This window comes from Rhinolophus sinicus, linkage group LG11 (genome assembly GCF_036562045.2).
Source record: "Rhinolophus sinicus isolate RSC01 linkage group LG11, ASM3656204v1, whole genome shotgun sequence".
Classification (NCBI taxonomy): Eukaryota; Metazoa; Chordata; class Mammalia; order Chiroptera; family Rhinolophidae; genus Rhinolophus; species Rhinolophus sinicus.
The window spans coordinates 15,113,815-15,135,993 of NC_133760.1; the positions used below are offsets into that span (position 1 = coordinate 15,113,815).

At 37.2% G+C, this 22,179-nt stretch overlaps 1 protein-coding gene across 2 annotated transcripts in view; it reads right to left on the reverse strand.

Annotated features, from left to right (window-relative positions):
• Window positions 1-2,553: 2,553 nt before the first annotated feature.
• Window positions 2,554-22,179, reverse strand: part of UBA2 (ubiquitin like modifier activating enzyme 2) — a 31,123-nt gene continuing 11,497 nt past the window's right edge. The window contains exons 7-17 of one of the 2 annotated variants that reach the window (XM_019742723.2): window positions 21,366-21,433; window positions 20,774-20,895; window positions 18,589-18,688; window positions 17,466-17,632; window positions 15,420-15,513; window positions 15,217-15,329; window positions 12,506-12,661; window positions 10,994-11,090; window positions 6,817-6,922; window positions 4,943-5,079; window positions 2,554-3,429 (exon numbers count right to left, since the gene is read on the reverse strand). In XM_019742723.2, coding sequence (XP_019598282.1) covers window positions 3,248-3,429; window positions 4,943-5,079; window positions 6,817-6,922; window positions 10,994-11,090; window positions 12,506-12,661; window positions 15,217-15,329; window positions 15,420-15,513; window positions 17,466-17,632; window positions 18,589-18,688; window positions 20,774-20,895; window positions 21,366-21,433 — 1,342 coding nt within the window. In that variant the 3' untranslated portion in view covers window positions 2,554-3,247. Of the gene's footprint in view, window positions 3,430-4,394; window positions 4,610-4,942; window positions 5,080-6,816; window positions 6,923-10,993; window positions 11,091-12,505; window positions 12,662-15,216; window positions 15,330-15,419; window positions 15,514-17,465; window positions 17,633-18,588; window positions 18,689-20,773; window positions 20,896-21,365; window positions 21,434-22,179 lie in introns of those variants that run through there. The other variant, XM_074314413.1, reaches the window with a different exon arrangement.

Consider the following 22,179-nt stretch of genomic DNA (forward strand, 5'->3'; position numbering starts at 1 on the left):
ACGGTCAAATGGGGATTCTGGACCTCAGGAACACTGGCACATGCAAATGGGAGGCCTTCACCACTTCTACAAGCCACAATAACTACCAACACCTGTCAACATTTTTAATAGTTTTCACTTTCTGTAAATTAAAAAGGGCTAGTAGAAAGCATCCATTTGCCCGTGTCCCTTAGGGCAAGTCCACTTCAGACGTGTGCCACCAATGGTCAATTTTCAGGAACAGCCACACCTATTATGAACCAAATCCTTTCTGGCAGCTTCTAATAAATCTCCTGGTAACAACTTGGCTCTCTTCTTAGTTCTCTGAAGGCTCAAATGAGAATTCTTCCTAAGTCACAGCCTAGCAACAAGGATGAGTAAAGCTGACTTCAAGGTCAGACCCAGGAATCACTCTAACACTTTCTCATGCCAACTTGTATTTTTAATAATCTTTATTGCCTTTCTGATTTCAATCATGTAATAGAATGTACTCAGTACAAAACTTGAAGTCACATAGGCACAAAAGGAAAATACAGACCACATATCTCCATTTTTATTATTAAAGTTTTCAGAGAAAAGTTGGATAGTACAATGAGTAATGTATATAGGCTCCACCTAAACTGGATGTTAATTTTGCTTTTTTCTTCCCTATTTTGCTGAGCCATTTAAAAGTTGTAGGTATTACAAAGCTCCAACCCTAATATTCCAAGGATACTGTCCTACATAAGATTATCATACCTAATAATTCCATTATCACCTAATTTATCCCCTTCTCAAATTTCCAATTGTCACAGTTAGTCATTTATTTTGCACTTGAGTTCTAGAATGACCCACATTCTGTACTTACCTGGTTGTTCCCTCTTAATGTTTAACTTGTTCCTCTACACCTCTATTTCCTGTCAGCTGGAAATTAAGTCTAGATGCTGCGTTAGATTCAGGTTTGGTGTTGTTTTTGTTTTTTTTCATTGCCTAGGTGCTGTTGTTTAAAGGTTTTGGCATCCACTGATGATTCTCATCTGGTCAGTTATTTCATTGAGGGTTCAGGGTCTATATTAAAACACTGAATTCTTGTAGTACAAATGAAGAATTTTCACTTTAGTTTGATCTTTGGGACCGTGGACTCTCCAGGTAAACTTCAGTTGCCAGACTGCTTCCAATGAGGCTAGAAGATGGTTTGTCAGGCTGTATTTCAGGCTGAAGCTGCTGTGGAAACGACCTTGAGTCTTACTTGCAGCTCCCCGACTGAGAAGACAACTCACATGGGAAAACCATAAATACACGGCCAGATCTAAAGTGTCTCCACACTTCAGGCTCATGAAGGCAGTTTGGATCTGTTAAGTCTAGTTGAGCAAGACCCTTATAGTCAGACTTGCCTTGCTGATAAATCCTGATTTTAGAAAATGGACAGAAACTGCTGGAAAAGGATAAGAGTTGTTGAGATAAAATCATGGGTCTGCCCAAACAAACACACCTCTACAGATCAAACTGGCACTTACTGCCATGTACATTCAAATGAGAAAGAAAACAAAAGAACACATACAAAATGCCAGAAACACACTACTGAAAAGGCAGGGTGAGGTTTTAAGGAATGAAGAAAATTTCAAAATTCAAATTTCTGGAGCTTCACAGAATTCAAAATTGAAATTATTAACAGTTAACCGAAACTTATCTCTGAGAGGTGGCATTCCAAGATACTTCATTTTTATCTGTCACATAGTTCTATAATAAAATTTTTTTTTTTTTTCCTGGAGGAAAATGAAACACCTTCTAAAAATCTAAAGGCCACATGAACCTCACGGGCTCAGATGGGTAGGGGTCCAGCTTGCTCGCAGCTGCTGTATCAGAGGCTGGAAGCCAGCCCACCTGGAGGCATCGAGCAGCTTGCTCCTGAGGGCTGTCTTGTTTAAGATTTTTCTAAAGGCTTTGATTACATGCTGACTTTACAAATGATTCAAAACAAGGAGTAAGAGTTAATAAGCTGGGTGGCAGAGTTAAGAATTACTCAAAGTGGGACAGTATAACCAATTGTCAATTTGAAATTTAGTTGACTGTGGCCAGTACCACCGACGGCAGAGACAGAGTGGGGGAAGAGCTTCATGGGTTTCTGTTATCTGCAAATTCAAGGCACATTTGTGTGAGAATGCGGTACGGCCAGGGCCCTCTGGGGGCCAGGACAGATGTGAGTGCTGACCCACTGCATCTGTGGGCTGGAGTGGGACCTTGAATGGTACACTCAAGAAGGGACTCCAATGAACTGAGGGAGCAAGCAGTCAGAGAAGAATGTAGAATGAAGGAAAGATTCTCCCCCTCTGGAATCTCAAATCCATGGTCCCACGTTACTGGGGCTGGGCCAAAGATCACTCAAAATGCTTTCAACAAAAGGCCAACTATTTACAATCCAAATTTAAAAAGCAACATTGCCACTAAAAGCTGTATTTTAAAAAGCACTCATCTATGGCAGAAAGTGGAGATCTTTTAACCCTGGCATCTACAAGTTAAATTTTTTTAAAAGGAAAGAATTGAGCACACTGCAGTAAATATGATGGCTAAACCCAACAAAGTAGCAGACACGTGAACCGTGCAGGCATGTATAACAAGTATGCAGATGCCATTTATTTGGTCCATAGGTACAGTATAGCTTTATTTGAGTTTTACAAAACATCAAATATAAATAACTTGAAATTGTAACAATACACAAAAATTGGCTTCTTACATGGACATACCAGGCAGTACAAGCTGAAAACTTGAGTAAATTAACATTGTTTTACATTAATATATACAGTGCCAGGTAACATTTAAAAACACGCTTCAATGCATAGCACTTGATACTTTTTTGAATCAGTTTCAGTCAGTTAAGAGTATGAAAATGGTTAGATCTAGGCTAAAAATAATTCTTCTTCTAACCAAAAATAAAGGCATAATATTTATAACCAGGTATCAACTTTACTAAACCACAATATTTTAAAACTATTAAATGATACCTAAGGGTATTTACATTAAAAAGGCAACATGCATTGTGTTGTTTCACCTCATGACTGGTTATGCAAACGCTTTGTTCAAAGGGTTTTAAAACTATCTTCCTACTTCCCACATGGCATACCGCAATGTGTCTAATAGTTCTAGCAAAATGAATGCTTTCAAGAGAGCACAATCATCTTCAAGTCTCTGGTCAATTTTTTCCCCTTTGGAACAAAGGACATAACAAATAACCCAGTTCTGCCCAGATGCCCTAGTGCAGTCAGAGGGTTCTGTTCAGAGGCATTTCTGTTCAATCTAATGCTATGACATCATCAAGCTCTTCTGTCTGTTCTGTGCGTGACTTCTTTGCACTGATATTCTCTTTCTCATCTAATTTCCTCTTGCGACTTCTCTCTTCTGCACCAACGTCAGCATTATCTGAAGGACCTTCTTCATCTGAGTCAACTATGAGCACATCATCTTGCTCTTGTGCTTATTTCAAAAAAAGGAAAAAAATGGTTAAAAGTGTGGGAGTTACTAGTGGCTCGCTAATATCTTATGTATGTGGAAAGCTAACTCTTCTGATATACACCAAACTTAAGAATGGCTGCCTTTAGAGAAATTTTCGCTTTATACATTACGTATTTCTGTACTGTTTTAGTGTTTTCCGTAACAAGCGCTTATTTGTTTTCTAATCAAAACAAAAAATTGTAATAAGCATTATATAACTCAAAGGAATTATTACAGTTCCTTGTTTCTATTTCTCCAACAGAAAGGGGGAAGGTACAAATGCTAATACTGGTAGTCATCACCATCGTCATCATCACAAACAATGTATACACAGCACTTACAACGTGCCAGGAACTGTTCTGAGCACTTTGCATATAACAACTCATTTAATCATCACAACAACCCTATGAAGAAGATAACATTATTATCCGTTTTCCAGAAAAGGAAACTGAGGTAGAAAGGTTGACTTGCCCAAGGTCCCACATCAGCAAAGGATGAGGTCAGGATTCAAACCCAAGCAGTGGGCTCTGTAGTACATGCTTTTAACCTAACACTACAGTTGGTTTTATGCCCCTCCACCCTACTCCACAAACTCAAAGGCAGAGTACCTACGTTACTTATTGCTACAGCCTCTGTAACCTACCTACCGTAGGGTGTCAGTAAATGCACATTTCAAACTATGACTTTTAAAAAACTACCATAGCCCTTTCCTCAAAGGAAAATGATGGTTTGCTCTATTTTTAGAAGGAAAAAAGGTCATGAACTCTGGGCCAAACTCTACATAGTCTCAAAGTTCATCTTTAAAACTCACAGAGAACATCAGAACCAAGAACAACCATTTCCAAAAAACACCAAAAACACTGGGTCAAAGAAATGGAAACAGATTAGTAAAAAAATCAGTAACTTTTCGTTTCCTGACTTAAAGAATGAAGAGGTGTATGTGCATTGGGGGGGTGGGGCAGGGTGGGGTGGGGGGTAGTAAACATCCAAATCCAGCAGTGAAGCACCAAGCACCAGACCTGACCACCCAGGGAAACAAAGTCTCTGATGCATTTTCCCAAAGACATACTGGTTCTGAGAAAACTGTGAAATGCTACAAGTCTCTACTTACCAAGCATCTATCTGTTCACTCAAAATAGTCAGATGCACTGATCTGTTGCCCCTAAATAAAACACAGGCATACAAAATCCAAAACTACTACTACTAAGAATGAACGTCTTTATGCACTACTAAACTCACCGAAATTTCCAGTTGTAAAAACCCACAAACAGAAAATAACACAGTATTTCTATTTTCCTTAAGAATATTCCCCAGTTTTAAATGTCTTCATAGTTCATACATTCAAAGCTCCATGAAAACAATCAATGCCAAACCAACACACACCTCCAGTCCTGTAGATTCTTCTTTATGGTCGACGTTCATAAAATAATCAGTGTTTCTATACAGTCTTGTTTGGTGGGTAATTAACAACCTGCAGGCTGGGGCCATGACTCACCTGTGGACGTGGAAGGCTGAGCTCCATCGTCACTGCCATTGGTTATGCTTTTAGCAGCCTCTTCAGCTTGTTTGGGTCCCACTTTTTCTGGGGCATCACCAACAACTTCAAATTCAACATCTTTTCCTAGATCTTCGCTGTAAAGAGAACCACACACTATAAAACTGAACCACCACTATGACTATTCACGAAAGCAGAGGCGCACTGTTCCTCAAAGCTCCAAGTGTACACTATGTACATACCAAAATGTTTGGACTCTGCTTTTCAAAGAGCTAAAATAACTCTGGGTGATGAACACACAATGGGATTTATAGATGATGTAATACAGAATTGTACACCTGAAATCTATGTAATTTTACTAACAATTGTCACCCCAATAAATTAAAAAAAAACAAAACTAAAAAAAAAACCCACAGGTAATTTAAGAAAGAAAAAAAAAAAAGAGCTAAAATAAAAAACAAGACTGTACACAACAGATTTCTGTGGTAATTCAAAACTCTTAACTCAAATGGTCAATACCACTACACCTTCAAATCAGGGAAAGGGTTTCTACGTGTGAAATAACTTTTATTGCTAAAGCAGAAAACTGAGCCCAAAACTCTATGGCTCAATGCAACTCTGTGGTATTATTTCTTTAGCTACTATGAGAAAAGATTCTCCACACTATTCTAATCTTGACTAAAGAAGGTAATTTGGTGTTTTAGGAGTAGGATTACATGGGGTCTGGATTTCCCGCGATCTTTACAGGCAGCATCCTGCTTTTATAATGAGTTCTCAAAAATATGTATGAAAGTTTAATGCATGAATGTCACACAAAAGACTTACATTATAAGGGGGGTTCTGTTCCCAGAGAGATAAAAAATATGATTTACCTCCCCAATTATGCCTCCTCTTTTAGATACCATCTGACGTATTTCCCTTTTATTGTACATGTCCTTTCATTGTCTTTTCTTTCTCACCTGAACATAAGCACACCACTGACATCCACCTGGTGTCTAACTGGGGCTAGAGATCACTCATAGCATGATCTATCTTTGCCTCAATTGGCTAACTGTAATTACACTTATTATTAATCACCCACATTCAGTCTTTCCTGTCATTTTATGCTTTTTATAAAGCAAGTATATAAAATACAATCTTCTCCAAACAACTACACAAGCCATATGTTTGTATAGAGAGGATGATACTGGCAAAACAACTGGACACAGTTGGCAACACTTTATGTTGGTTAGATAGTACCCAGTAGTCCTAAGCCAGGGTTTAGGATACCAATGAACATGCACAAAAATGCACCTGGTTCAACAGATAAAATTACCAAAATGGAGGACCATCTGTATGTTAATTGTTATATATATGCGAATATTCTGTAACACAAGCACTTTGAATGCTTTTTATTTAGCATGTAAAATCAAAGAAAAAGAAAAATACAACTTAGAAATCTATATGGGGTAATTCAAAATATTCTCTTATTATTGTTCCAGATCACAAATGAAATATTTGTTTTATGGGACAAATATTTCTTCTAATAAATATTTAAAAATAATTGAAAGTTTTTATTCTAGTTTAATTCTCAAAATGAACTCACCTCTGATTATAACTTCAAACACCTAGATTTATACCCTCTTTTTGATCACCCACCATTGACTAGTTACCTTAAACATTTTTTTCCTATCCCTTTTATTTCTAAATTCCCAAATTTTTCTGTAGATCGACTCTCAGGGAATTTAGTGGCCAAATGGAGCAAACATACTGTGCAGTTTCAAATGAACAGTAGAGCTTAAGGGTAAAAAAAAAAAATTTTTATCTTCATCCACTTTATCTTAAGTGTGTATATTCAAATAATTTCTTATACTTAAAATATTAATAGTTCCTACCTATGAAGGATGTTGATCAATAAAGTGTAGTCCTGAAGGAAGTCATCTGCTTGAAGCCGGCTCCCATTTCTAATTCCAAACTCTGACAACTTCTTGTGATTATTAGCTAGGAAATTTGAAAGGAATTTGGATACGTTAGTTGTATCTCCTTGGAGTAGTCACGTTAGTTTTAAAAAGGTTAATCCCCTATTATAAACTGAATTGTGTCCCCTCAAATTCTTACGTTGAAGCCCTAACCCCAGTACCTCAGAATGGGACTGCATTTGGAGACAGTGCTTTTCAAAGAACTGCTTAAGATGAGGCTTTTAAGGTGCGCCCTAATCCAATCTGGTATCTTCACAAGAAGCCAAAGAGAGAGACCTCAGGAGAAACCAAACCTGTCCACACTTTAAGATCTCTAGCCTCCAGAACTATGAGGGAAAAAAAAATTTGTTATTTAAGTCAACCTATCTGTGTATTTTGGCATGGCAGCTCTAGCAAACTAATCCACTAAAATATTAGGCACTTAGGAATTCAGCCCTAAACACTCAACTACCACAACTATTTCAAGGGCACCAAACAGAAATTCTGAGAACTGTCTCCCATTCAAACCAAATGAATCTAGAAGTCAAAGACAACTTTTCGAGTTCAAAATATATTCTATGTTGTGAAGAGATTATCCACACCTTCAACAAACTGCTTTTTAGCAATTTTTACAATTTAGAAACATGAAGAAACTTGAAATAAAATTTTAATTTCTCAACATAAATTTTCAACATTTCTCCATAAAGAGCTAGTGGGGCCTCCCAAAAGTAAATACTCCAACCTAGTTCTACCTTCCACGTCATTTCTGTTTCATCTGAATATCCCCAGGATGTAGAATGTGCTTAGCACCCAGTTAGCACTCAATAAACTTTTGCTACATGGATTATAAATACTGCAATGAAGAACAATCCCTCCAACAAACTTTTGGTATCACTACTTCCTACGTCTTCTAGAGCCTTTCTGCCTCAATTATCCTCTCTACTGCACGTTCAAATGCTCCTCTCCTAAACTGTAACAGAACTCAAGTCTCATCTACAAAACCACATCCTCTACAGCACAAGGAATATAATCAATAAGACTGTAGTAACCGTGTGGTGTCAGGTGGGTACCAGACTTCTTGGGGCGACCCCTTTGTAAGGTATACAAATGTCTAATTACTCTGCTGTGCAGCTAAAACTAACAGAATATTGTATGTCAACAGTAATTGAATAAAAAAATTTTTAATAAAAAATAGTCTTTGAAAAAAGAAAAAACTTGCTTCCTCATCTTGCTCCCTAGTCACACTCCCTCCTCGCAACACTCAGTCCACTTTATTAAATATTTGTTCTTTGAGGGGCACAGACATACAGAACCTGTTGGCCTGTCTCCACAGTGCCTGACACATACGAAGTAAACTATATTTTAAATTCTATTTACTATGCTTACATTTACTGTATTGTGCCATGTATAATGCGCACTTTTCGCCCAAATTTGTGAAGGAAAAATAAGGTTGTGCATTATACATGGATAGTACTAGTTCTTGTATAGATATAAATGTTTTTAATTATTTTGTTTATGCTTATGAGTTAAAAGTGTAACTCTAGAAATCAATAACGATATCCACATGCAAAATAGTAGCCTGGAATACGATAATCGGTTTTGTTGAACTTACAATGATCTTGCACCGATGAAGAGTTCTTGCCATTCAATGATGCACAAATATCGTACATTTGTCACCGGTACATAAAATTTCTTGTGCCTTGTATCTGTTCTTGTGTTTTATAATTATTTGTTACATAAAATTTCTTGTACGATAATGTTAAAAAAAATGCTAAAATTCCTTTATAATATAAAAAATAAGTACCTAAATGTATACAAATAAAAATTTGAATTAAAGTTAAAACGAAAAATTTTTCCCTGAAAGTTGGGCCAAAAACGTGAGTGTGCATTATACACAGGAGTACATTATACATGGCAAAATACGGTATGTAATTTTCTACATAACCAAACAATCTTTTTCTTTAATTTGTATTATTTCTCACATTGCTCGTAAGGAAAATGCTTTGCAAGTATCTCCCTACCCTGACCCAGAAACCCAGAAACTACTGACAGTTTCTATTTCTTTACATATTTAACATTTTAATCTACCTGAAATGTCCTTAAAAAGTGATTAGTCCCCACTCAGACTTCCATCCCCAAGACCTTTCACACATTCCCACTCACTACAGCTCCTCAGTCCTGATACAGCCAAAAGGAAAACAGATACTGTGCATTCTATCCTGGTGAGTTAGCATCCTCTGTAAAGCCCGAGTCCTGGCAGCAGTCCTGGACAGGCCGAACCATGCTACTCTTCCTCACCTGTACCCAGAAGTCTCACCTTGCAAATCTGAAATTTGTCATCTGCTTCTATCTTAGTAAAAATTGCCACTCCCTTCATTTTTTTCCTCCCTAACTGGCTCCTGCCTCCACTCTCGCACCCTTAACTCACCCTGTGCAAATTACACTGGAAGGTCAACACTTTAATTCAGTGCTTAGCCCTGAAGCGAGTGAGATACCGGGGGAGAGGAAGACAAACACACATTACCTGCACACCATGGAAATCCTCCAGTGCATCTCCAATGAACCACCACTGCCAACCCCACAGCACCCCACCTTCCACTGAAACAAAATAACTGGCCATTCCCAAAGCCTCTTATGTTGTTTTCTAAGTCATGCCTTTGTAGATGCTGCTCATTCTGTCCAAATGCAGACACTCCCTTCTCTGCCCAGAGGGTCCTTACTTCTTCAAGAACTGGCCCAACAGTCCTTTTTCCTGTGACCATCCTCCTGCCCCTTTAACAAAGTTTCAATTCACACACTCTTTTTCCACAGTATTTCTTAAGACTGTACTAAATTCACTTGCTGATAAACTCTTCTTCCAGGCTATAAAGTACTTCAAACCAGAGACTACTGTCTTAGTCATCCTTAAATTGTGAGCACCTATGACCATTCCTATCGCACAAGACTCTACACGTATTTAATAAACGCCATCTCATCCTCAGCAGCACAGGTATTTGGTGGAGAAGGCCCACACTTAAGCCACTGAGATTCTTGTCCAGTTTCTATTTTTAAGGTCCTAGCATCTGAAAGAGCTGGCTAAAACTAAAGACAGCATCTAGTCATAAAAAACGTTTTTTTGGTGTGTGTTTTTTTTTAAGATGGCTGGCTAGAATGGGCCTAAATATTCAACTAGATGACTCTTAAAATAGACTACTGCCCAGCCAAAACATGGTCTCCAATTATTCATGACCTAGCGTCCCAAACAATTTCTAGACAGGAACTACAGTCAAGAATCTGAACACTTAAGTTTTAATTTAAAGAAGGCTTGACATGTGAATCCCCATCAGGATGTGACAAAGTGTACTGAATAAATGACCACTGAACAAATAGGTGAATAAAAAGTCAATTTAAAGGGAAAACAATGCCCCTAGATTTGGAAAGTAATGGCAAAATTTGGAAAATGAGAAATCAACTAACATAACCCAACAAATGAGATGCCAAAGTGACAGAAAAGGTGGGAGAACTTTAAGTCCAATCAGACTGACTAATGTAGGCTGAACCAGAACCAGAACCAATTCTCACAAAGAAAATTTAAACAGAATCAAATGCACTGTACCTTGTATAACAAATGCATTAACAAAAGGGATGGCCTGTTTGAACTTGAAAAATAAAAAGTCTAGAAAGCCCAAACTGGGCACTGATTTTCAGCACTATCTTCTGCTCTATAGCAGGAGCAGGCTATGAAGGCTTAGTTACCTACTCTGATCTAAGAAGCAGAGTCATCTTCTCATTACCATTTAGCTCCCAGGATCAATGATACAGGCAAGACAGTTCCTACCAAGTGGACAAGTTCCTTCCAAGTGGACATTTATAGTCACTGTAAACGGTGACTGTGCACTGGGTTATTAAAAAATATTCCCTGAGACATGCTGATAACACGGAGTTCCCAAATCTGGAACTGTGGGATCCCACCAAAGCAATGCCGCCTTGGGAGAGTACCTCCATGACCAAATATCGCCCCTTTCAGCGGAGATACTGAGAAACATATATAGCAAATGGATACATTAATGTGCATTCTTTCATTTAGGCAGTCTCCACTCAAATGAGGGGAGTGAACAAATGCAATGTTTAATACCTTCTGTCTCTCCCTCTTCTGAAGATATTAGGATTGTTCCTTTCCCATCTTCAATTTGGACATCTGGTGCTACCATAGCAAATTTTTCTTTGACTATCTGCAGGGAAAAAAGATTCCAAATATTAATATATGTAACTAAACACCATAAAAAACTAGACTTTTTTCCATAAAGGCTCTATTTTCCCCTTCCATTGGAAAGGGGCCAAGTTGTTCTAAGATATCTTAGGGCAAACAAGACAGCAGCAGGAAACCACCCAATTATTTCATGCCCTCGTTCTATCCCCATGTTTAACCACTGATAAAGATCAGATAAAATTTCCTCTAAATGGGGGACTGAGAACTCCTTGTTTGGTTTTTGGTATTTTGTCCTCCCTTGCAGATTAGGTACTGAGCTAGACACATAAAAATATTTTGTCTCAGTCTGGGTGACAACTCTGTACTGGCAAATGTTTTATAGATGCAAATTTCCTCATTAACTGATTCTCAGATAGTCTTCCCCTTCCCAAGTTCCATCTCTCTTTAAATTCCAAGATGGGTCAAAAGTGATAATATTCTGTCAAATCTACCTACTCCTAAAGAAAGGGAACTCTATAAAGGTCTGTTTACCCTACAAATAGTGGAATTGCCTTTAAGATCAAGAATGAGTAAATACCAACTATAATTATTTCCTAAGAAAGAAGATGGGGCAACCACCCTCTACTGGCCAGTATTCCAAGTCCTACTGCATCCCCATCCAAAACATAAGCTCAAATCAACCTGCCATATATATCCATTTCCATGAGAAATGGATCTATGTCCCCTCTAAAGCAGCCTTTAGAACCATGAAGGTCTAGGAGGTATATAAATATGTAACATGATGATGGCTATAATCAGAGAACAATCTGGAGTGATCCCCAAAGTGGGAACTGACATCCATTGGGGCCACTTTGATATCTTTCCTACTAAAGAAACTAATCTAGCTGGTTTAGGAGGAACCTAAGGACCAGGCCACAGAACCAGACCACATCCTAAACCCCGCTTCCCTCACTGCAGAGCTCTACAGGTAAATGCAGGTGCCCAAATGCTGCATCTCTTCAGGGACTAACGTAACACACCAGAATCAGGACCATCACCAGACCATTTAACTGTATCTCCTACCTGCCAAAAAATATAGAATTTACATATTATCTGGGAAACAAAGAGCAAGCAAAGAGTCTCTTGCTTGCCAAGACACTGTGCCACCTCTGTACTACCTGGGATGCATTTTCTAGCCAAATACACCCAATTTCTTCCTGGGATGTGAGGCACATATTCTGGAACCACAGAGAGAAAAGCCAGCAGGATCCCAGATGGTAAAGCAACCCAGGATATGAGAGTAACACACTTTAGTAGTCAGTCTTTTAGAGTAACCTCTGGCTTTCAGTTTGTTACTGGCTTCGCAGTAACACTGTAAAGAGCAAAAGGGAACTTGGGGGTTTTTCTGGGAAAAGGAAAATGAGCAAAGCCGTGGAGGAGAAGCAGCCTGTGGATTACCTTGTCTTGTAGCATGAGAACGGTCACTCTATGGACATTCAGTCGCACCGTCACCTCTGGTTTGCTGGCACACACGTAACAGTTAGGGTTGGGAGGATCCAGAGCACAAGGCACAAGGAGCTTCTTTCTTGGGTTTGGTTGTTTATTCAAAAAAATCTTCGGAGGAGGAAAAACACAAGCAGAAATCAGAAATTCAAGTTACAATTTTATATACCATACAATCTGAAGTTTACTGGCTTGTTTACTGTACAGCCAACAAAAAATGTCTTAAATATTCCCTTCTAGACGGCAAAAAGGATGAGGAAAATCATGACCATAAGAGGCTTATTTGCCAAACTAGCTACTATGTGAAAGGCGGAGCTTACTGAAATCTCCTTTTATTGAAGACTGTAGACTATCCTGCAAATTCATTTAGCAAGAATAGGGGCCTAGCCATACTCATCTCTGGTATCATTAAAGCAGTTTCTGGGCGCCTTACTAGTGGTTATTCTTATCAATTTTAAGTCAACTTCTCAACACGACAAGTACACTAATACATCCAATTAATGATCATGCTTTCACAGATGTATGGAACCAATGTGCTTGCCTTTCTTCTAAGTTTTCTATGACTATGATATTGACATTTATATAACTAAGAGGAAAAAAATAATAATGTACTTCTGCCACTCTAAGCTCCTATTTACCATTTCCCTAATAACCTCCCCCCTCCAAAAAATTATAAGAACCAAGGCAAATTGAAAAAACTGCCCTGAAATTTAAAAAGGCCCCAACCTCATACTATTAGCCAGATCAATACAAATGTCAGGACAACATCAAAAGCTGATACACAAATTCTTATCTTGTCACTACCATGTACTGTGGTGTTTGCTAAGATGCAATAATTCTAAAGAGGAACCCATGGATTGCCCCCAGCTTAAATAAGTAAATCCCTCAAGAGGCAGTAAGTGCTAGGAAGAGACCTCCTGAGGTCACAGTATTACTGGTACTAGTCATCATCCTGGTGTGTCTGGAAGCAGATTACAAGGTGGGAAGAGATTTGTTTGATCTTGGGCTTCACTGGGAAGGTAACTGTGCTAAGGGCAATTGACAGAAACGAAAACAACCGCCAACACTACCAAGACCCAGCCTAACACTATTAATCTATCCTGAAATTCATTTACAAATGTGAATAAAATCCAGACATAAGTATCATTAACCTAAGACAGGGATAGAGGTGAGAAGGCAAAGAAACGAGAAGGAGAAGGGTGTTATAGCAAACAGTAGACATTTTAACAAATCCAATAATTAGTACTGTTTGTGAGCTCAAAGTGATACTGTAGCCATAGGACAAATTCAGGCTTCTATAAAAAGGAAGAATTCAAAAAATAGAGTTGTTAGAAATTAAAAGGATAATAGCAAAAATATTTTAAATAAAAAACTAAAACAAGATGGCAGGCTGGCAATGATTCTACATTCCTTCACTCTGAAATTTCATGAAAACAGTAAGCTATTTTAAGACTGCATCAATAATGGCACTGAAAAATAAGAGTACCATCTCAGAGTAGGTATATTTTAGAAATTCCTGTAAGTACATTGGTCCTTTTATTTCAACATTATAGTAAAAAGGAGAACCTAAATAACAAAAATATTGGCTACAATATTTCTAAGGAGTTCTTTTGAATTGCTAAGCTGGTAAGAAAACAAAGCTTCTTCAGATACACAAACTCAATACAGAATGAAAGCAAGAATCCAAGGAGAACAGCCAAGTGGCTTTAATCTTAAGAGATAAACCTAGCCCATCCCTCACTAATGTAGGAACTCTTATAATAGGAGACCCTTACATAAAGCAAGGACCTGCCAGGGGAGAAGAGTAAAGAGGAGAAAAACATCTTCCCCACAGAAACAACAAGAAAAATTATCTTGACCGTGGAGCTTCGGGGAGGGGAAAAACCTTACTTTATAATTCATTACAATAATACAGGGCTCATGCACATCTGCTGTCTGAATATACACAAGTTGAAAAATTAAAGAATTTAAAAATGGTCCCAGATTAGGATCCCAGACACCCAGAAGTGACAAATCCTCTTTGAAGAAATATACCTTCAATAGGTCCTTAAAGAATTATCACAGCTACAGTTTTAACAAATACTAATTCAGTTAAAAAAAAAACCAAAAAATGAATTATATAGCACACAAACAAAATACTATGAGCGAGATCCAGCAGACATGACAGTAGACTCATTCATCATTCATAAAGATTAGACATTAACAATATCAAAGAATATAAAATAGGTTTTAAATAAAAAAGAAAACTGAAATAATGACTAAAGAAGAGGGGACTATAAAACAACCAAACCAAACTTAAAACCCATAAAGAACTCTTAGAATTGAAAAACTGAAAAAAACTTAATATAAGAATCCATACAGTGAGTTCCTCCAAGAATTCAGTAAAACTGGAAAAGTTAGAAGCAAACTAGCTTCGGCTTCTATTTTAGACAAGTATAAGAGAAGCAAACATGTTTGCCCTTTTGTTGTAATTTCCAGGAAGCTTACCTAAGCACGCATTGACAAGGTAACCGGAACAATTATTTCTCCAGTGCTTTAAAGCCAATTTTAATGTTTTCGTTTTTTTTTATTGTCTGTTTCATGTGTTTTTTTAGAAATTATTTTATCCCTGCAAATATATTACTTTAAGAAGAGGTTGAATAAAAAATGCAAATAGAAATACTCACTGTTCTACACTGGTCTATTTTTCCTGATAAAATCTTCAATCCTTCCAATACTATCAACCCAGCAATCACTGCATTAGTAGTAGCGATAGCAGGAATAATGTTCCCTGCCATTGCTAAAAACAAAATTAGAAAGATGAATATGCTTAGCTGTTAAAAAGAGTAACTTAGCGCTTTAGATGATACAACTGAAGTACAAAACTTACATTTTATATCAAATCTGCTCTTCATATTCATACTGAAAATATGCATCCTGAGGTTTGCAGCAGAGGTGACAAAATCCATTGCAGATGGGTCATCCTGTCAATGATTTAAATAATTTAACAAGTCTCCCCAGAAATGTACTAAATTGTTTAGTATTACTTTCAGAACAGTACTTTCGCATGTTTGTTATAACACTGTACTCAGTCACCCAGAACAGACGGCCTTAAGGAGAGGTCAAGCCTTACAGTAGCATAGAGAGTAGATGAGTAAGGGACAGGGTCTCATCGTCAGCAACTCTTACCCAGGAATGTAATCTGACAAGAATGCCAAGAGCCACCAGGCTTCCAGGAACTCACTCCTGCTTAAACAAATGCACTGGAGACTAAGTGTAAACAACAAAACCCCAATTCCATTCATTGACAACGGCAATCCTTTCCTGGGTCCATTAGTCAGTACAGGCGTACCTTGGAGATAGATATTGCGGGTTCAGTTCCAGACCACCGCAATAAAGCAAGTCATAATCCTTTAGCTGGTGGAGGGTATTGCCTCCAATTTGTAAATAAGACAACATCTGTGAAACGCAATAAAGCGAAGTACAATAAGGTATGCCTGTAATGAGAAGGCTGTTTGACAAGCACAAATTTCAAGCAAAGAAACGGAGGCTTTTTGAGAAAGATGTTTCATTAAAACCTCAGGAAAACCCAGGTGACTCATTCTGGCTTTCCTTCTCCAGATTCCCTTCACAGACACCTCTCTCCTATTATTTGCTATTTCTTTTCAGATACAGTAATACAATAAAAGTTTTCCCCTGACAATTTATATTCTTCCTGAGACTATATCCTAGTCTCTTTAATTAGATTTCAGCAAGGCTTCTTGCTGTCTTAGAAGATACTATCCTACCCTGTAACTCAGAAGCACCAAAATATAAAAGAAAAAGCACTGACAGGATGTGGGTTCTTTATATACTTATTGGATGGCTGTGTAACCTTAGGCAAATCAACCTCCCCAACCCAAACTTTCTTAATCTGTTAAACAGGGAAAATGATATAAACATCTCACATGGTTGTGGTTATTAAACAGAGTCCATTAAGTACTTCCCTAGGCAACTGGCTTATCACACCCACTAGGGATAGATTTCACTCACATAGGGTAACAATTCCCACTTCCAAGGTTTCATTATCTAGCCTGCGATGTATGGATGACAACCTCCTAAATCTCTATTATAACAATAACAATGAAAGTTTTTAAAATAGTTACACCTTATACCACATAAACCCAAGAGACTAATAATGTTCACAAGAATTCCCCAAATCTAAATTTACTAGCTATATTTTAAATGGCTGATTCAACCAGTTACAAAGTTTGCACCCATCAAGTTATCATCTTAGTTGCTAAGTGACCAAACTTTTCCCCTTACTTTAAAACCCATGGCAAATCTTTACCATCATAGGAACATATACTTGATCAGATATATCACTTACAGCCATAGACGATACTGACTACAATTAAAAGTGAGTAAAATTAACTCATCAAACCTTACAATGACATCTACTTGCAAAATAAAATATTATTTTAACTTCTAAGAATAATTACATCTCATTTTTGTATTGAGAGGTCTCAGACCTCTAAGTTATAGCTGTTTCAATGGAAAGGCAATTTTATTACTTCAAGGTTGAATTAGGCCCATGCACTGTTGTCTCCAAAAGGATTTTATGACTTCTATTAACAAATCTATATTACACAAGAAGTTTTCTTAAGTCAGTGAAACATTTTACTCCAATACATTCACATTATTTCTCCAGTCAACATAATTATAAACCATGAACACATCACTAGAATCTAAAATGAGGTTTTAATATTGCTTGAATTCATGTAGAGAAAATCCATAATTCAATGTAGTAATTAGAGATTGAAAACACCTAAACGAAAAGAACATTATGTCCTTGGAATCTGGTAACATAAACAATATCCAAAAATTACTAGCTTCCAATTACAGTTTAAGAACTAAAATATACATCTAATGTAACTGCCACTTTTTCAAAACGAACCTTGTCCCATATTAGCTCAGCTCCATCCCCTTTTTCTGCTAAATTAACTCTCAACGTCTCGATGCTCTTTGAAAAAAGACGTGCATAGCTCTTTACATCTAGAACCTGCTGGTCTTTCAGACCTAACTGGGGTTCATTTTGTTGATCTGATGCATTGGTTTCTTCTCCTAAGGGAAAAAATATTAGAAATTTCACTATTAAACATCATGCCTCTACTTTTTTTAACAATTCAATGCCTGACCAATAAGAAAATAAAATAGAATGAAACGAAGTCCATTAAAATCATTAGCAGTATGACACATATATTTGAAAGAAGACTGCTAACATGGAGACGGGAAAGGGGCAAGACTGCCTCAGAACCTCGCAGGGCTATTGGGGGATGCAAGGATATAACGCGGATGAGCTGATAAGCATTATGCTCAGCACACAGTTACCACTCAGTAACTGGAAGCCATTAGAGCCATACTTAAATCGGTCTGTACGTAAAGTATCCATTACTGTGGAGAACTGCTCCGAACTGACACCCCAAATCTCCTGGGACCCTGTAAGTGCCAAGTGCTGACCACTGCTGTGCATAAATCAATTGCAATACAATTCAGATAAAGTAGACACACAAACGTGTTGAGGAGGAGTAGGATGAGGAAGCAGTCATTACTGCAATAGTTTTATTCACATTTAATAAAATTATTAAATATGTTCCTAAATCTTAATGAGATAATCACAAAAAGGTACAAAGATGTACGTACATATATAGTCATCACACACTGTTTCATGGAAAATATGAAACAATTAAATGTTAACTGATAAGAAACTAGTTAAGTATCATTTACTGAAAAGAGCAAGTCAGAGTATATGAATAGTACGATTCCATTATGTGAAGTGCATACACAACTGCCTGTGTCAAAGTGCATAGAATTGACTACCAGACATTTCCTAAAATGTTGAGTGGCTATTTTTCTAGGTGATAAGATTTCCAGTGATTTTCCTTTCTTCACACTTTTCTGAATTATTTGAACTTCTTACCATGACCGTATACCATTGTCCAGAAACAACAGCTATTTGAAGACTCTAGATGAGGGAATTTCCAATTTATGGATCCCAAAGACTAAAATGTATCCTTTACCTTGACTCTGTACTTCAGCCCAGTCCAAAGGAACCGGAGGTTTCCTTTTCCGCCATAGCTTGTCCATTGTCAACAGATACCTGATATCATCTTTAAAAAGCTTTAAAAAAAAAAGATCAATTCCATGAACCCTCCAGTCCCTATAACAAAGTTTTATTGCTTATTTACGATCACTATTACACTATAAAATGTTCTGATTTAAAGATGTCATACGTCAGTAGATTAACAATTTTTAAGGAAAAAAAAACCTTAAGCCTTTTGTAAAAGGAAATTTTACACAGAACCCCTACAACTGAAACTGAGGAAAGCAGAGTAAGGAACTCTAAATTGTGCTGACTAACCCAGCCCTCCCAGGTCACCTCCCTAGAAGTTCCCCTAAAGCGCCAAGTATCTGTCTGAAGCATAATCACACCAATCAAGGGGCTAAATAAATACACATCAGCTCTGCAAGAATTGAACAGTCATCGAGCCTAGATACCAGTCAGCAGTATCTTCAAGTCTGTGGGTACATACCAATAAAGCATACACATTTTCAAAGTGCTCAAGACCAGAATTTCTTAACCATCTGTGACATCTGTGAAATGTGTCCCCCCCCAAAAAAAAAACAGACAAGAAAACAATTACTATTTCAAAAATAAAAACATTACTGTATGTAGACCGAAAGACTGTCACATGTACGATACTATCCCATGTATTAGGTTGGTACAAAAGTAATTGCAGTTTTTGCAATTATTTTTAACCTTTTATACTGGAATTACTTTTGCACCAACCTAATACTTTTGCACCAACTTAACAGAATTGCAGATTAATTTTAATATTTTTACTTTTTCCTTAGCTGCATTTTTCTATTGTTGATTGATTTATTATATGTATGTGGTATGAATTTAGATTTGGCTTAATAAAAAAAGTGACAACTATTTCTATCAAAATATATTCAATTCAATCAATATTAAGTATCCTTAATCTTTGGAAAACTAGCCAAATATACAAATAAATAGAATACAATTTAGTGTGAAAATCACATAGCTTTGAATACTATCAGGAATTCTGCATCTGTCTAAGAAATGAAGAAAAAGTTCAAGGAGATGGTAACACCTGAAATGGGTACACAGGCAAGGAAGGAGGAGTTGAGTATGATTTGGGCCACCAATGTGGCTGGAGACACTTTGCATAGAACCTTCAGTGCTTGGCTGAAAAGCCTTCCAGGTAATGGGGAATTAGCAAGGTTTCCCACGCATGGGCTCCGTGTTCTTCTCTATCCAATTATTAAATACTGGGAGTCCCTCAGAGTTCTGTACTGAACTGTCTTCACACTCTTTTCCCTTTTTATAAACCGATGGATCTGAAATACACATCTAGTCTAAACCTCTCTACTTACCTGTAGAATCACTTGTCATCTCTCCAATATTCTATATGAATCTCAAAACTGGTTCAATCTCCTTCCCTTACCCTTCAATTCCTACACAACACATCTGCTTCCTACCTCAGAGACTGGTACCTCTGCTCATCCTGCAGCCCAGCAGGAAATCAGGTATAGATTCCTCGCTGTTCCTAACCTCAGACAGCCTAAGTCCTGTTGAGACTACTTCTCCTCCACACTGCACTGGGAATGCAGAGGTTGTTCTTCATACTACTTTGGCACTACACAGCCCCAGAAGGCACTGCCCCATATTGATTACAACAGGAATACCAGGTCCTAGAATGGTGTACTACATAACCTCTCTCCCCTTATAGTAACACTACAGACTTGTGTTTTTTCTCTAGAAATATTCAGCAGGAAAATAATACATACTAATGAAAATGGATTCAGCCAAGAACAAGAGGCTTCAAGATTCAAGAGCAATTCAAAACATGTCAACCGAACTGCCAATAGAAGACTTAAGCAGGAAAGGGATATAAGAGGAGAAACAGCAAGACACAAAGGTTAGTTATAAGGAAAACCAAGAATTTCAATGAAAGTGAGGGAAGGCAAGACAACCAAGAGTGTGTAAGACAACCAAGAATGTTTTTTACCTCCTATAAAGATACTACACTGATTTAGTACAGATGCCGAAGTTTCAAAACCTGCTTATCCCAAATACATCAATTTATTAAGACAGCATTAGGCATAAAAAGAAGCGTAATTCAATTTCACGTACTACTTTAAAACAAACCAAATCAAGTTATAATTATAAAATAAACCTACCTTGGTAAAAAGTTTAACTGGATCATATCCAGTTGATTTAGCCCATTCCTTAGTGGAAATACGTTTAATGTCACCATCTTCATTAGAGGCTCTGGCTCTGGCTTCAGCTTCCATTGGTTCCCCTACAAAACAAGCACCATTTTTATTTTCAACTGTAATAAATGTAGAACTAAGCTCTCATCCATCTTTGGGGGGAAAAAAGAGTCACTCATAAAAATCACCTGCACATGACACACTCCAAGTTCAAGGAGAAAGGAAAATAACATGCTCATCAGCATCTTTATTCTACCTCGGTTTCTCAAGGCCACATGTAGAGCAATGCAAAGTATAAACCTGTGATCAGATCTGGGAATAACTCCCAGCTCTATTTACTAGATTTGTGAAATTTCTCTGCACCTTGATTTCTTCACCAGTAAAATGGGAGTATTCATTTTCAAAACATTGTTTTAAAGATGAAATAATGCATCTGAAGCATATAATATAATATCTAAAACATAACGGCATTTCCCCCCTTTTAAGCTATCAATATTAAATTAGCAAAATAAAGGTAGTGATCACTAATAAGAAAATGTATCTCAAATAGTTTACTCACAGGAAGCTTCAGGGTCAGCTCTGTCAGGAGATACTTCTTGATCAGCATCTTCTTCCCCAAACAACTGGCTATAATTTAAAAGTAGTAAATATTTATGTACAACAAAATACTATGAACAAATGCTTACTTTCCCAACTCTCCTCACAACTAATTTAGAATATCCCAAGTTGTACCAATTCCACACCCCACAATGGCATATAAGAATTCCTATCAATTCACCTCCTCCTAGTGGTGTAAAATACTATCTTATTGTGATTTTATTCTTAATTTTGCAAGTTAGTCATAAAGTTAAACACATCATCATTTGTTTATTACCTATTTGGGTTTCCCTTTAAGTGAAAAAAATGCCCATTTGTACTATTTTGTCAGGTTGTTTTCTTACTGTAGGAATATATTCTAGATCAATTTTTAGTTGATTATATATGTTGCAAATATTTTCTCCCATATAACGGCTTATTATTTGTACATCATTTAATGTCTTTTGATGACAAGAGCTATATGATGACTTTGAATGTATCAATCCTTTCTTTTATGGTTAGTATTCTTCGTCTTCAGAAGTCATCCCCTAAGCCTGAAGATAAAGATTTCTTCCTATATTATAAAGATTTAGTTTACCTTTCACATCTAAATACTGTATCTGTACTTAATTTCTATATATTGTTTTAAGTGGAGAATATAATTTTTCTCACACTGATAATGAACTGTCCTTTTATTTAATCCCTTCTTTCATCTGGGTTCTATTGTGCAACCTCAGTAATAAGCTCTGCGTTGTCCCAATTGTCTGTTTTTCTATCCCTGAACCAGCAACACACTA